Below are 15,435 nucleotides of genomic sequence, written 5' to 3'. Positions count from 1 at the left end.
CCTGCGGAGGCAGTTGGGCTGTGGGAGTGGATGGTTTAGGCCGCAGGGGTGTCCAAACTATGGCCCTCCAGCTGTTCAGGAACTAAAATTCCCATGAGGCATTGTAAATCTCTGCCATTCACAGACATAACTAGGCATGATGGGAATTGTAGTTCCTGAATAGCTGGAGGGCCATAGTTTGGACCTGCTAGGCCATGCGGTCAGCTTGGCGTGTCCCTTAGAAGGGGTGGCGCTGTGGAGGGGTTCATTTGTTTGAAGACAGCTTGCCGCCATTTTCGTGTGGGGCACCTGCCACTTTTGAGGGCTGCAGCACCAATAGGGCACCCTGCGTCCGCGTCACAGAGGGTGGCCCCCTTTAAAGAGGGCTATTTCCTATTATGCAGGCCTCTATGGAGGGGCCTCGGAGGGCGACCCCCCCCCCCCCATCTCCTTTTTGCGGGTTCCAGTAGGTGCTCCATTGGTGGGCCCTCGGTCGGTGTCCCCTTTGCCAGATCGCAGTCGGCGGCCCTCCCCTGATTGTTACATCAGATCCTGAAATTGATGTGGCCGCGAGTCACCCTGCTGTGCTCAGATAGCGAGGATGATTCCTCTGCTTTTCTAGCCGTGCATGAAAAGGCGCTGGTGCATGCACTGTTTGTGTCAGTGCAGGAAATTTTAAAAATGGGGTTGCGGCTGGTGCTGCGTCAGAGGTACCGGTCCCTTTCGGCACCCACAGGCCCTTCCAAAGTGGCGAGGGTGTTTCCCTTTCTGCTTACTTTGACAGCATTGTCACAAAACAGTGGGGTTGTCCAAAACGCAGTGGTTCCTAAAGCGCTTTTGCCTTGCAGTATCCTTATGAGAATTAACTGATTAAAAGGTGGATGGTCCCATCTGTAGCGGACTCGTCGATTTCCAGGTTGAATAAAGCTACCTACATTTCGGTTGAGAAGTGCCCAGCCTTTACAGATCCAGCTGATAGGAGGGCTGAGGCTCTGGCCCACCATATGTTCCAGCTGTGGTTTGTTCAGCACTTAGGCCGGTATTTACTATTGCCCTGGTGTCACAAACTCTGACCGAGTGGAGGGGAAACGGCTTCCCCTGTCTTCCGGATCAGTTGATCAAGGGGCTACAGTTTATCTGTGATGCTTCTTTGGATGCAGCTCCTTTTTTGATTTTTAGGCTCTCTGTATCAGCCATGGTCCTTTGGCGTATTATCGGGCTGAAATGCTGGTCTGTGGACCAGACTTCTAAGAAGGCCTTATCTGATCTCCCCCTTGTAGGGGGTCGCCTGTTTGGAGCTTCCTTGGATGACATTAAGGGTCTCACGGGGGGGGGGGGGGGGGAAGAGTACTCTTCTTCCGCTGGCTACCAAGGGCAAGGAGCCCCCATCGTAGACGTGGGCCATTCTCCTTGGTTCATGAGAGGTTTTTTTCGTCCCTCAGGGTCTCAAGACAAGGGATCAGAAGTCAGGGCCTCAAAGAGGACCTGGTCTGGCAAGCTACGAGCAGGCTCTTCCAGACCTGTGGACAAGGCTGCCTCTGCATGAAGGGGCACCCTCACCCGTATCTAGGGTGGGGGGACTTCATTGCTGGTTTCCGAATTCATGGACCTGCCTGGTACAGGATGAGTGGGTCCACAAAGTTATTCGGTCAGGCTACAGTTCCTAGGAAGGAAGGCAAGGTATGTCCAATTCTGGACGTCATGGCGCTAAACTGCTTTGTGCGGGCACAGAGGTTCTGCATGAAGTCTATTCGCACAATAGTGGCATCCCCACATCAGGGGGTTTTCTTCTCGCTTCTATCGACATCAAGAACACCTACGCGCACATTCTAATATGTGCTGGTCACCAGTGCTTCCTCCGTTTTGCCATGAGTGAGGAGCAGTATCAGTTTGTGGCGTTGACCTTTTGGTCTCTACTCCGCTCCTCGGACCGTCATAAAATCCTTTTCTTTGAGGTTTACTGACGGACACAGCACCTGCCCCTCTGTTGTGTTGTATTATATGTTCTTCTGACACTGCCTGTTACAATGTATATAAACTGCTTACACAGACACGGAACCCAAAATACAGTAAGCAACCAAGCGCTTAGTAAGGACACATACCTAAAACTGCATGGTATAAGATGCTGCTACTTAATGACAATAGTGTATAAAAACAGAATACATATAAATCAAAAATATTCCAGTAGCGCAAAAGGAGATGACAACCTCTCTCCACCTACCAAACAGTAAGTGTGACTAATATATATATATATATATATATATATAGTCACACTTACTGTTTGGTAGGTGGAGAGAGGTTGTCATCTCCTTTTGCGCTACTGGAATATTTTTGATTTATATGTATTCTGTTTTTATACACTGCCTGTTACAAACTGAAGTCCTATAGCAGGAAGTGATGGTATACCCTCTGGGACTGCCCCAGGGGGGTAACCAAAAAGGTTTCCTGCCTAGTCCTACAAGCAGCAAAAAGCCCAATGGTGTGAAGACTGGAGCTGTGTCCATCAGTGAACCTCAGAGAAAAGGATTTTACGGTAAGACAAAAATAGTGTTTTATTTTTTTAATCCTTTTTTGTTTCACTGTTTTCTTTATCCCAATGATAGGTACTCCTCTGATAACCGTGAAAGCAGCTGGCTTCGCTCACTGTTTGTGCGGAAAGTGGATCCTCGCAAAGATGCACATTCAACTTTGCTTTCTAAGAAGGAGACCAGTGGATTGTACAAACTTCAGTGTAAGTAAGCCTTTTTCTAAGGTTTTATTTGTTTTTGCTGTGTGTGTGTGTGTGTGTGTGTGTGTGTGTGTCTGTTTTTTTTTTTTTTTTATTTTGTGAATGAAACAAGATGGAAAGGCTATGGTACCCATTAAATTAGATGGTTGTCAAGGAGGATTAGCTAGCCTTGAAACGCATATATTTGTTGCAAGAAGCAATTATTGTGCAATCCATATACTCTTAGTGGAATTCCGGGCAAATAAAAAAAAAGTTGCTTTGCAGTGGGGCTGTGCCCACACTGCTAGAGGTAATTGCTTGCCTTTGTCTAGGATAAAAATAAAAGGAAAGGTACTTGCCCACGTCTCCCCATACTCCAGTCAAGAGCCCTGCACTGGACATGAGGACTCCAAGGGCTAGTCTAGCACCAGAGCGTGGAGGAGTGCCATTTGCTGGTGGAGCAGAGGATCAGGTAAGTATAGTGTTTCTCCTTCCCCCCATAAAAAAAAAAAAAAAAGAGATCTTAACCCTTGCAGTGCGGATGCAGCCCCCCTGCAAGGCATAAATTTTTTATGTTTTATTCTCTTTTTATTAGGATTTTCTTATAACAAAGTTACAAGAAAAAAAATAAAGAGCATAAGTGCCGGTTCACACTAATGCGGCACGACTTCGGGGGCGACCTGTGAAGTTGCGTGCACCACGACTTCGGCGCGACTTGCACTGACTTCATATAATGAATGTCTATGCAAGTCGCTCTGATGTCGCTCCGAAGTAGTACAGGAAACGTTTTTCTAAGTCGGAGAGACTTGAGTCGCTCCTATTAGAACGGGCACACAATGGACCACGACTTGTCAGGCTGACCAGTCGCCTGACAAGTCGCGGTAGTGTGAATGGACACTAAGGCATTGAGACCTGTACGGGATCAATACAATATCTGCAAAAGTACATTGTAAATACTGATATAGAAAATGTAACAAAAGAAACACATCGAAACATACCACAGGTTAAATAACATTCAAGCTCAACTAGCCCATTGGGTGTGTAAGGAAGAGATAACAGTACATACAAATCTATTACTCCATATACCCAGGTTACGAAGGGCAGTAAACAATATACATAAGAAGATCATTGGCATACAAGACCACAGGGTGCCTCTCTTTCGAGTATACATATAACAGTAATAGGGCCGTGACCAAATAAAGGAATAGAACTCCTAGAATGTATAAAAGACCAGAAAAATACAGACAGAAGAGAAAAGGGGGGAAAAAAGCGGGGGGGGGGGGTAGAACGGTTAGTTAAATTAAAAGCTAAAGAATGTACAGGATCCAACCATCCCGTGGGGCTTGATACCCCACACAGGATAATGAAGAATAGGGCATTAGGTTCCGAAATATAAGGCGATTTGTGGGAGTGTTGGAAATGATTCCATACCGACCAGGTATGGATGTAGTTGTCAATTTTGTCCTTTTCCCAGGAGATCATATTTTCTAAATGGCAGATGGAGTACAGTCTGCAAAGGAGGGACCATGAGAGGTGTTTATTTTTTTGGGTCAAATAAGTATTAACATTAACCTTTCGCACGATCAGACCGATCTGGTCCGCCTGTTTGTTTCTCAGGCAGACCCGATCGGGCCACTCATTCTCTGAGAAGGCGGACGTCAGGGGGCATGTGTCCGCTGACATCCGCATGGCATCCAATCTGGAAAAATCCGCTGAAAACAGATGGATGGCGATTTGATCACCATCTGTCCAGTGGATCGGATAGGATCTCCCCATAGAGGAGAGCAGGACTCTGGACAGGTCCGTCAATGCACAGTGAGTGGAGACAGACCTGTCATCCGCCTGCTCAGCGGGGATCAGCAGAGCGATCTCTGCTGAGCAGGTGGAGTCCATCAAAACGGATCCGCCCCATGTGAAAGGGGCCTTTTTGTTTGTTTTTCTTTTTTTCTGTTAGGATTTAAAAAAACAAAGGTACACTAAAGAGACTGTAGCATACACGGCCACTGCCATCAGTCCATGAGCAGCATACACACAGATAACAGTAGCATATTTTGAAAGTACTTGCACTTTAAAGATAAGAGTACAACTGTCATGATTGGCTAGCAATCCTGATGGTAAATAAATTGTCACTCGCTCCCCATTCCATTCAAGGGATGCCAAATACATCAATATTTATTTAGTTGTGTAAGCCTAAGGGCTCTTTCACACGGGCGTTCCGTATGTCCGTTTTTCATCCCATCCGTTTGCGGATGAAAAACGGACATAATGTATCTCTATGTAAATACGGATGTCATCGGATGATCATCCTCTGACATCCGTTTTTTGTCAGTTCAGTTCAGTTTTTTTGAACGGAGGAGAACCCTATTTTTTCTTCCTTTCAAAAAACTGAACGGAAGCAAAAACGTGTCTGTGGTGTCATCCGCAGACATCCGTATTTACATAGACATGCATTATGTCCGTTTTTCATCCGCAAACGGATGGGATGAAAAACGGACATACGGACCGGATGACACAAGTGTCATCCGTGTCCGTTACAAAAAAAAAAAAAGGACCCGATCGGGCAAAAAAAGGAACGCCCGTGTGAAAGAGCCCTAAGTAACGTGTACCTAAAAAGAAAAGAGCCACAGTCTTAACAAAAATCAAAAAAGGTAGCCATAACCAGTGCTGGCCCTCCTAACCGTGCACTAATCTAAAGTACCATTTAGTAACATGGTTTGACGGGGAGAGATACATTTAACAAAAAAATGTTTTTCTTTTGTAAGATTAAAATCTGTAAGGACACCAGGGTCAATTCGGCTAGACCTGGAGTCTGAAACCATGGAGCTTTTCAAATTTGCGACAATTTCTACTCCCAATGGCCACAGTCTGGCCCCCCCTAAAGTTGGAAGGACCGTAATCTGGCATTTGTTTAGAAAATTTCGAGAGCCCTGCTCTAGAGAGAGGGCAAATACAGTATTTAGTGTAGACTACTTTTGTGCCAGTAGCAGAAATAAATGCTTTGGACATCCTCTTTGAGAGATGAATGAGATCCTCTCTGTCTCTCTAGCACTTAATACAATTTGAATGAGTTAGCAGCTCAATATTAACCATTTAAGGACCAGGCTTATTTCTGTGTTCTGACACTTGAAATTAGTATTTTTTGCTAGAAAATTACTTAGCACCCCCAAACATATGTGTGTATATGTATGTGTGTGTGTGTATATATATATATATATATATATATATATATATATATTTTTTTTTTTTTTTAGCAGAGACCCTAGAGAAAAAAAAATGGAGATCATTGCAATATTTTTTTTCACACCGTATTTGCACAGCAGTCTTACAAACGCATTTTTTTGGGGAAAAAAATACTACTTTTTTTTTTTTTTAATTAAATAAGAAAACGGTAAAGTTAGCCCAATTTTTGTCTATAATGTGAAAGATAATGCCCAGTAAATAGATACCCAACATGTCATGCTTCAAAGTTGCGCATGCTCGTGGAATGGCAACAAACATTGATACTTAAATATCTCTATAGGCGACTCTTTAAAAATGTCTACAGGTTACCATTTTAGAGTTAGAGGAGGTCTAGGGCTAGAATTAGGGTCACTTTGTTATCCTGGGCTTAAAAGGCTGGGTATAGCTGTAATTATTGATACAAGGATTTATTACGGAGTTCAAACACTGTTCCGAATTGGTCAGATGACTTTAGGACTGTCTAAGTCTGTAAAAAAAAAAGTCCTAAAGTCATCTGTCCAATTTGGAACAGTGTTTGAACTCCATAATAAATCCTTGTATCAATAATTACAGCTATACCCAGCCTTTTAAGCCCAGGATAAAAATCAAAAGTGACCCCTACCCCAAAATTTGACCTTTAAGACCATGTAACTAACACCTGTGGCCTAATCTCACACCTGTATACAAATATACCTACTGTAGCGGAGCTCCAATACCCAGCCTAGATATCGCTGCTATATAATCCTTGAAGCTGAGGAAGTACTACCATATCCAAGGCAAAACGCCCCCCCCCCCCCCCCCCCCCCAGTAACTGGATGACACACAGTTCTGGAAGTCAACAGGTTTATCGAACACTCTCTCACAATATATACAGCACAGGGAAGCATCCCTCTCCCAGGCAGATTACCCCATCATGTCGGGCTGCCTGACTACATTATCATATGCAGATGAAACCGTACACAGAAATGGAATCAACCTGAACAAATTATCTAGCCATCTGGACAGAAATAACATGTACGTTTATTAACCATCAACAATGGGACAGACAGGCCCAACCAATACACATTACACCTCATTACACAGACAATATGAAAAGACTGCCAGTGACAGACTGACTGTCTCTGACACTGAAGGGCATGAAACAGAGGCCAATGTGATTAGCTCCCTCAATTAACATGTTCAGAATCAAACAGGCCAGGAATAGTTCTCGCATTTCTCGAGATACATGGCTGAAAAAAATATCACTGTCCCACTTGAAGCAATCCAAACCACACTCTGTGTCCGTTCTGCTACACTTTTAAATACTTGAATGAGTATCCTCAATTAAGTAAATATCAATGGGAGCAAGATTTAGGTACTATTTCGGATGAGCAATGCCTCGGTCAGTCTGCAAGATTGACCCAACTTTTAATTCTACATGGGACATATCATACACCTAAGTCTCTATTTACCACTTCCGGATCGCCCCCGCTGCAGTTTTACGTCAGTACTTTGACATTAAATAGCAGTGTTATGGCAGCTAACCCCGATATTATCTTACAGAGAGAGATTGATCTGATAGTCTGTAAAAAAAAAAAAAAAAAAATCGAACGATCAGGTCAATCTCTCTTTTGTAAGAAAATAAGTACAGACGTAAAACTGCGGCGGGGGGTCCGGAAGTGGTAAATGGAGACTTAGGTGTATGATATGTCCCATGTAGAATTTTTGGGTCTATCTTCCAGACTGACCGAGACATTTTGGCTGACGTATTAAGCATTTCTTTGCATTGCTCATCTGAAATAGTACCTAAATCTTGCTCCCATTGATATTTACTTAATTGAGGATACTCATTCAAATATTTAGTAAGTATATTTGTATACAGGTGTGAGATTAAGCCACATGTGTTAGTTACATGGTCTTAAATGTCAAATTTTGGGGTAGGGGGTCACTTTTGATTTTGATCCTGGGCTTAAAAGGCTGGATATAGCTGTAATTATTTATACAAGGATTGTATCAGTAGGATTACGGAGTCAAAACACCATTCAAAATTGGTCAGATGACTTTAGGACTCCCTTCTATTTTTTTTTTCTTTTTTTTTTTTTCTTTACAGAATACCATGTCAATCCTAGCCTGCTGCCATTGAGGGTATACAGTAAGCTTAACAACTCCAGGAGAGTGTAATTTGGGCACAGGGAGGTGTAAAGATTCCTAACACCCAGTAGAAGTTGGATGGCATTCTGCACCTTCCCCATAAGATACTTAGTAGGGCAGCTATCTCTTGCAGATGTTGGAGGAAGAGGAATCATTGTCGTCATGCTTTTTAAATATCGACTATATATAGACCCCTACCAGCATCAATAGATTCTCTGGCAGCCAGCAACAATAGACCCCTCCCTCAACGGTAGAGCTCTCCCAGCAACAACTGACCCCCCCCCACGCCCAGTAACAATAGACCCCCCTGCCTAAATAGACTCCTCCAGCTAAAATAGATCCCCCCCCCCCCCAGTAAGGAGCATCAATGGACCCTGCAGTATACCCCATCACCCCTTGAAATTACATACAATCAGTGCTGGAGGTGCCAGAACTGTGTTCCCCCACATTCCCACTTAAAAAAAAAAAAAAGCACTGTTTATCCCAATTTACCAAAAAACAAAATATACCTGGTTTGAAACAGGGAAGTCGGGTCACACCCCTGCCATGTACACTTCTAGCAGTCGGGGTCAGGTGAGCGAGGGATAAAGTGCTCAGAAATGTCTTCAGTTCCTCAGGGTAATGACAAGGCGTAGGAGACTTCTAGCTAATAATGTTCACCTCCACCATCACAGGAACAAGCTTTCTCTGATTCAAACAACCTCACATGCTCTTTCTCTCCCTTGATACAGTACATCTGGGCTCATGTGATGGTGGAGGTGAACAGTAGAAGCTAGGATTCTCTTTGCAATGCCCTAGCAACAAGGCAGGACAAGATGATGCGGTCTCTGAAAGTTTATAAGTATGTAAATGACCTACACACATATAGCAAGGGCATTATTCCGCTTTGGTCAAAGCTGCACAGTTTGTTTTTACATGCACCCCTTACCTGAATAGGCGTTTTTTTTTTTTTGTAATATAGGTGAACTATGCCTTTTAATCACTTGCCGACTGCCTACCGCACTTACTACAGCAGGTCAGCTCTATTACGCAAAACGACGTACCTGCATGTCATTTCGTGCAATAGATACTGGGGGACACGGGATGCCAATCAGCAGGTCCGGCAGACCTGATGTCCGCCGGCCATCCGCAATCATTCCCCAGAGAGGCAGAACTGCGATCTACCTATATAAACAAGGCAGATTGTCCTGACAGGGGAGAAGAGATTGGTGTTCTTGCTTGGCCGCAGACCCCCACTACAACTGCCCAGTGTCAGGATGAGCTGTTTGTCCCCATGGGGACAAGATGCTTTGGGGGTGGAGGTGCAGAGCTCACCCCCCCCCATGTTGAGGGCATGTGGCCTGGTATGGTCCCAGGAGAAAGAAGGGGTTGTAACGGTGGCTCGTGCCCCCCCCAACCTCCTCCTCTTCCTGACCTGCCGGGCTGCCATGTGTTTTAGTTTGGGTTCACGACTTCTACTCAAATCAATGGGCAGTTTAGACGGCTCTCATAGGGAACCATTGATTTAGATACGTCGTGCGACTTGTGCTCTGTAGTAATTTGAGTTTGGGAGTGGAAAATAGAAGGTAAGGAGTACAAAGAAAAATGCATGGTGCCTACAGTGAAACATAGTGGTGGCAGTGTCCTTCTGTGGGGCTGCATGAGTGCTGCTGGTGTCGGGGAGCTGCATTTCATTGATGGAATTAAAAATTCACAGATGTACTGCTCTATATTGAAAGAGAAGATGCTACTATCACTCTGTGCCATTGGTCGTCGTGCACTTTTCCAACATGAAAATGATCCAAATCTCACATCTAATCGGCCATACACACTATAAGATTTTCTGAAGACTTTTTCCTTTAGACTTACCAAAACCAGATAATATGAGGTCAAACCTAAACACTTTCAATTTGTATGCAATCTGGCAGGTCCTTGCACTACATAGAAAAGGTAAGTCTGAAGGAAAAAGTCTTCAGAAAATCTTATAGTGTGTATGGCGCTTAAGGCCACTGTTGCATTTCTAAAGAACAACAGGGGTGAAAGGGATATAGTGGCCAAGTATGTCTCCTGATCTAAACCCAATCAAACACCTATGGCCAATTCTGAAGAGACAAGTTGAGCATCAGTCTTCATCCAGCATCCAGGCTCTAAAAGAAGTTGTTCTTGAAGAATGAAAAAAGATAGATGTTGCAATATGTTGCCAACTTGTTCTTTCCTTGCCTAGAAGACTTGGTGCTGTCCTTACAAATCATGGAGGTCATACAAAATACTAGATGTAGTAGTTTTTTTGTTGTGGGGTGTATTCAGTTTTGCATCAACTACAGTAATTTGAGTAAAACTGAAAATTTTGTAATCTAATTTATATTATTAAAACTTGCTTTCATGTAATGAAGCTAAACAAATATTCTATAAAACTCAGTTTTGTCAGAATTTTGGAAATTGTTCTTGTGTTCATTGCGATATTGATTAACCACTTTACCACCGGAGGATTTTGCTGTCTTCCATCCAGGCCACTTTTTGCGATTCGGCGCTGTGCGACTTCAACTGACAATTGCGCGGTCGTGCGACGCCGTACCCAAACGAAATTTACGTCCTTTTTTTCCCACAAACAGAGCTTTCTTTTGGTGGTATTTGATCACCTGTGCGATTTTTACTTTTTGCGCTATAAACAAAAAAAGAGCGTTTATTTTGAAAAAATAACAATATTTTTAACATTTTTTTTATATGAAATTCCCCCCAAAAAAGATGTAAAAAACAATATTTTAAAAAATTTTTGGCCAATTTGTTTTCTGCTACCTATGTTTGGTAAAAAAAATCGCAATAAGCGTATTTTGATTGGTTTGCGCAAAAGTTATTGCGTTTACTAACAAAGGGAAAGATTTCTGTCATTTTTGGTGTTTTTTTTTTTAACGCGTAATGGCGGCGATCTGCGATTTTTTTTTTTTTTTTTTTGCGGGACTGCGACATTGCGGCAGACAGATCGCACCCTTGACTGACATTTTTGACACTTTTGGGGGTACCAGTGACATTACTGCAGTAATCAGTGCTATATATATGCACTGTTACTGTAAAAATGACACTGGCAGGGAAGGGGTTAATTTTATTGGAGAGGGAGGGGTTAATGTATGCCTGGTGCTTACTGACATGTAGGGGGGGAGGTGACTGAGTGAGTCATGGACAGATCGGATGTCCAGCTATGCTGAACAGTCCGATCTGTCACTCCCTGTCACTATGGAGATCCGTCCGCTTGTGTTTACACAGGCGGGCGGATCTCCACACTAGATCCCCGGCGATCGGGGCAGAGCAGCGGCGATCGCCGCTGCTCCTCCCCTGGCCCGACTCCCGCTGTGAATGAAAACAGCGGGAGCGAGCCTCCGGCGGCGCGCAAGCGCCGTCCCGGAAGGGGGAGTGTCTGACGACGTTAATACTACGTCATCAGAGGATAACGAGCCACTCTGCCGCAGTAGTATTACTGTGAGCAGACGTAAAGTGGTTAAAATCTTACTTTTCAAAAGAGGTGTACTCCTTTATGCTGAGAACTTGTGTGTGATATATTATGGGTGCGCGCACGCATCTCCTAAAATTGGCATATAATCAAAAAGTTAACTTATTTCAGTAATTCTATTTAAAATGAAACTCCTACATTTTATATAGATGCGTTACACTGAGTGATCTATTTCAAGCATTTCTTTCTTTAAATTTTGATGATTATGGTTTACAGCTAGTAAAAACCCAAAAATCATCAGTATCTCAGAAAATTTGAATATTTCATAAGACCAATAACAAAAGGATTTTTAATACAGAAATGTTGACTTACTGAAAAGTATGTTAATGTACAGTATAGTATGCACTCAATACTTGGTCGGGGCTCCTTTTGCATGAATTACTGCATCAGTGCAACGTGACATGGAGATGATCAGCCTGTGGCACTGCTGAGGTGTTATGGAAGCACAGGTTTCTTTTGACAGTGGCCTTCAGGTCATCTGCATTGTTGGGTCAGGTCTCTCTCATCTTCCTCTTGACAATACCACACAGATTCTTCATGAGGACTAGGTCAGGTGGATAATCAAGCACAGTGACACCATGATCATTAAACCAGGTATTGGCCATGTGGGTAGGTGCCAAGTTCTTCTGGGAATTGGAATTTAGCGTCTCCATAAAGCTGATCAGCAGAGGGAAGTATGAAGTACTCTAGAATTTTCTGGTAGAGGCTGCGCTGACTTTGGACTTGATAAAACACAGTGGACCAACACCAGCAGATGATATGACTCCCCAAATCATCACTGACTATGGAAACTTCACACTGAACCTCATGCAACTTGGATTCTGTGCCTCTCCAATCTTCCTCCAGACTCTGGGACCTTGATTTCCATTTAAAATGCAACATTTTCTACAGGCTGTGATGATTTGGGGAGCCATACTGTACATTGACCTACTTTTCAGTATGCCAACATTTCTGTATTAACCACTTAAGCCCCGGAAGATTTTACCCCCTTCCTGACCAGGGCCTATTTTGCGATTCGGCACTGCGTGACTTTAACGGACAATTGCGCGGTCGTGCGATGCTTTACCCAAACAAATTTGACGTCTTTTTTCTACAAACAGAGCTTTCTTTTGGTGGTATTTGATCACCTGTGCGATTTTTTTTTTTTTTTTTTGTTTTTTTTTTTTTTTTTTTTTTTTTTTTTTTTGCGGGACTGCGACATTGCGGCGGACAGATCGGACCCTTGACTGACATTTTTGACACTTTTGGGGGTACCAGTGACATTACTACAGTAATCAGTGCTATACATATGCACTGTTACTGTAAAAATGACACTGGCAGGGAAGGGGTTAAGTGTGTCCCTAGGGGCGTGATTCTTACTGTGATTGGATGTGGCTTGTGATGTAACAGCACAGATCTACGGTCCTACATAGCAGGACCGTATGATCTGTGCTGTTACACAGGGGAGACTGACAGGCAGCTTTGTTTACATTAGCCCCCTGCCTTTCTCCCGGTGTAACAGACGATTGCGAGTGACCGGCGGAAATCGGGTCCGCCGGTCACTCGCGTGCGGGGGGGGGGGGGCGTCCGGCGGCGCGTGCGCTGGCTCCCTAGAGCCTCACAGGCTAGCGACGTAGTACTACGTCACTTTGCCTGTGAGGGGCTGACTGCTGACGTAAATCGTCGTTAGGCAGTCGGCAAGTGGTTAACCACTTCTGGACCGGAAGGATTTGCTTCCTTTAATGACCATGCCGATTCGTCCCTGTGTTATTTTAACGGACAATTGTGCGGTCGTGCGGCGCTATACCCAAACAAAATTTAGGTCTTCTTCTTTTTTTTTTTTTTTTCCCTACAAAAAGAACTTTCTTTTGATGGTATTTGATCACCTGCGCGATTTTTTTTTTTTTTTTTAATTTTATTTTCTCTAGCGCTCATCGACAGACGTAGTCCTCGGTGATACACCACCTTCGGGTTATGTTACCTCCGCAGGAGCAGGACTAGACAGGAAATTAAAAAGCTCTGGCCACACCCTAGGGGCAGTCCCAGAGGGTATATCCTCTCTCTCTCTGCCTCAGCAAATCAGTTATTTTCTGTCTAGTTAGGAGTAAGGACCTAGATACCTTGCTGGGATCTTAGGTCCTGGCAAGAATTTTTTTCTAAAAGGATTTTTGGACAGCTTTTTTTCTCCAGTGTTCCTGTGAGATCTTCAAGCAAGAAAGCTGAACTGGGCGACGGGCTGGATGTTGAGATCCGGTGGTCACCCCAGTTCAGCCTACGAGCGCGTGCAGGCCATAGCTCCGCGCTGGGTCGGCCGCGACAAAAGTCCCATTAAAAGGACTGAACCCGCGAGTTAAACGTCTCGCTGAAACGCCAAAGACCATGAGTCACGGCGTTCGTATCGGTCGACAGCCCTCCCGCCCCGGTGGAGAGGGGTACTGTCAGGAGTTGGTGCCCGCCTGGTTCCGGTATGGTGAGTAGTATGTTCCCCCTTTTTCCCTGACGGGTTTTGTGGTGAACGCGGGCCCCTCTCTGTATGGTAAGAAAGAGTCCTTTCTATCCTATAACATGTCACAAATCCTCCTACTTTGAGTGTGATTTTATGTGTGCAAAAAGCCAGGAGGCTTGGTTTGGGAGCTAACAATCTATTGTATACATGTTTTAAAGATGTAATCTGTGGCATTCTGGGAATCTTATGGGTTAAGTATAAGCTACCTACCAGTCAGAAGCCATGGACATGTAGACTGCCTTCCAAGTCAGATCTCCAGCTATAGCAGGCCTCCCGAACGGCCATGCGGTCCGCCAGGGCCGGTACCGCCAACCACGCCATATCCCCATGCAGAGAGAGTGTTGTGTGCCTGCAGCACACCGCTAGTCAGCACAGGCCGCCGCCATTTTTTTTGCTGGATCGCACGAGCCGCCATTTTGGCGTAGCCTCGTGTCTCCAGCATGGGGGCGGCCATGTTTGAGGTGATCCTACACCTCGTGGAGCTTGGGGGAGGCGCCGGAAGGCGTGCAGAGGGGCGGAGCCGCCTCCTTTCTTCCTGGGCAGCCAGCCAAAAGACTTCCTGTTTGTCTAAGACAGCGCTGTAAGCTGTTGCAGTTCAACTCTGAACATCAAGTGGTGAGCCTGGGGGTCTATCTCTCTCTCTCTCGATCGATAGGGATCCCTAGCAGGTAACACTAAGGGGTTTTTTTGTGGCGCTGAGGGTCAAAAAAAAAAAAAAAAAAAAAAAAGTTTTTTCTTTACTTTGAATTATATCATCCAGGAAGTAACTGGAGTTATTATGGACCCTGCCACACATATTCCTCCACCTGTTTCCCTCGAGGGGGCCTCGGGACCCGCCGGTGCACAGAGTATAGAGTCATTTACAGCAATTTTGGAGTCTATGGTGGCTCGGGTGGAGGCGGCCTGTCAGGGACGGGGGTCAAGGAAGCGACCCCCGCCTACCCCTATACTATCTGACACCTCTGACTCTGATTCAGAGATGGTCACTGCAGTTGCAGGTCCCTCTGCAAGGGCTGTTATCCCAGGTAAAGCCCCCTCAGACAGTGAGGAGGACGCTTCTTCTCCTGCTATTATTCAGGAAGAAGCATTGGTGGACGCACTAGTTGTGGCAGTGCAAGAAACCTTAAAACTTGAGGCTTTACCGGCAGAGGCAACTGAAACAGAAAGGCCTTTTGGGACTAATAAGCCCATCAAGACGGCAAAGGCTTTTCCTGTACCTAAATGTTTTGGTAATCAGATTAAAGGAGAATGGGAGCATTCTAAACGTACCTTTACTATTTCCAAGCGTATTGCTAGACGCTATCCGTTTGAGGAATCCATCATTAAGAAATGGACGGTACCACCAGTCGTGGATCCGCCTATTTCCAGGCTGAATAAAGCCACGGTGATTCCAGTGGAGGACACTTCGTCCTTTAAGGATCCGGTGGATCG

At 44.7% G+C, this 15,435-nt stretch overlaps 1 protein-coding gene across 1 annotated transcript in view; it reads left to right on the top strand.

Moving 5' to 3' along the window:
- Window positions 1–15,435, top strand: part of NIPSNAP1 (nipsnap homolog 1) — a 78,201-nt gene that overhangs the window by 30,537 nt on the left and 32,229 nt on the right. Inside the window, exon 2 of the mRNA XM_082269420.1 lies at window positions 2,583–2,710. Coding sequence (XP_082125546.1) covers window positions 2,583–2,710 — 128 coding nt within the window. The remainder of the gene's footprint in view (window positions 1–2,582; window positions 2,711–15,435) is intronic.

This window comes from Pelophylax lessonae (genome assembly GCF_965119305.1).
Source record: "Pelophylax lessonae genome assembly, chromosome: 1".
NCBI lineage: Eukaryota > Metazoa > Chordata > Amphibia > Anura > Ranidae > Pelophylax > Pelophylax lessonae.
The sequence above is the reverse complement of the archived record's forward strand: the minus strand, read 5'-3'. Positions and strand labels throughout refer to the sequence as shown.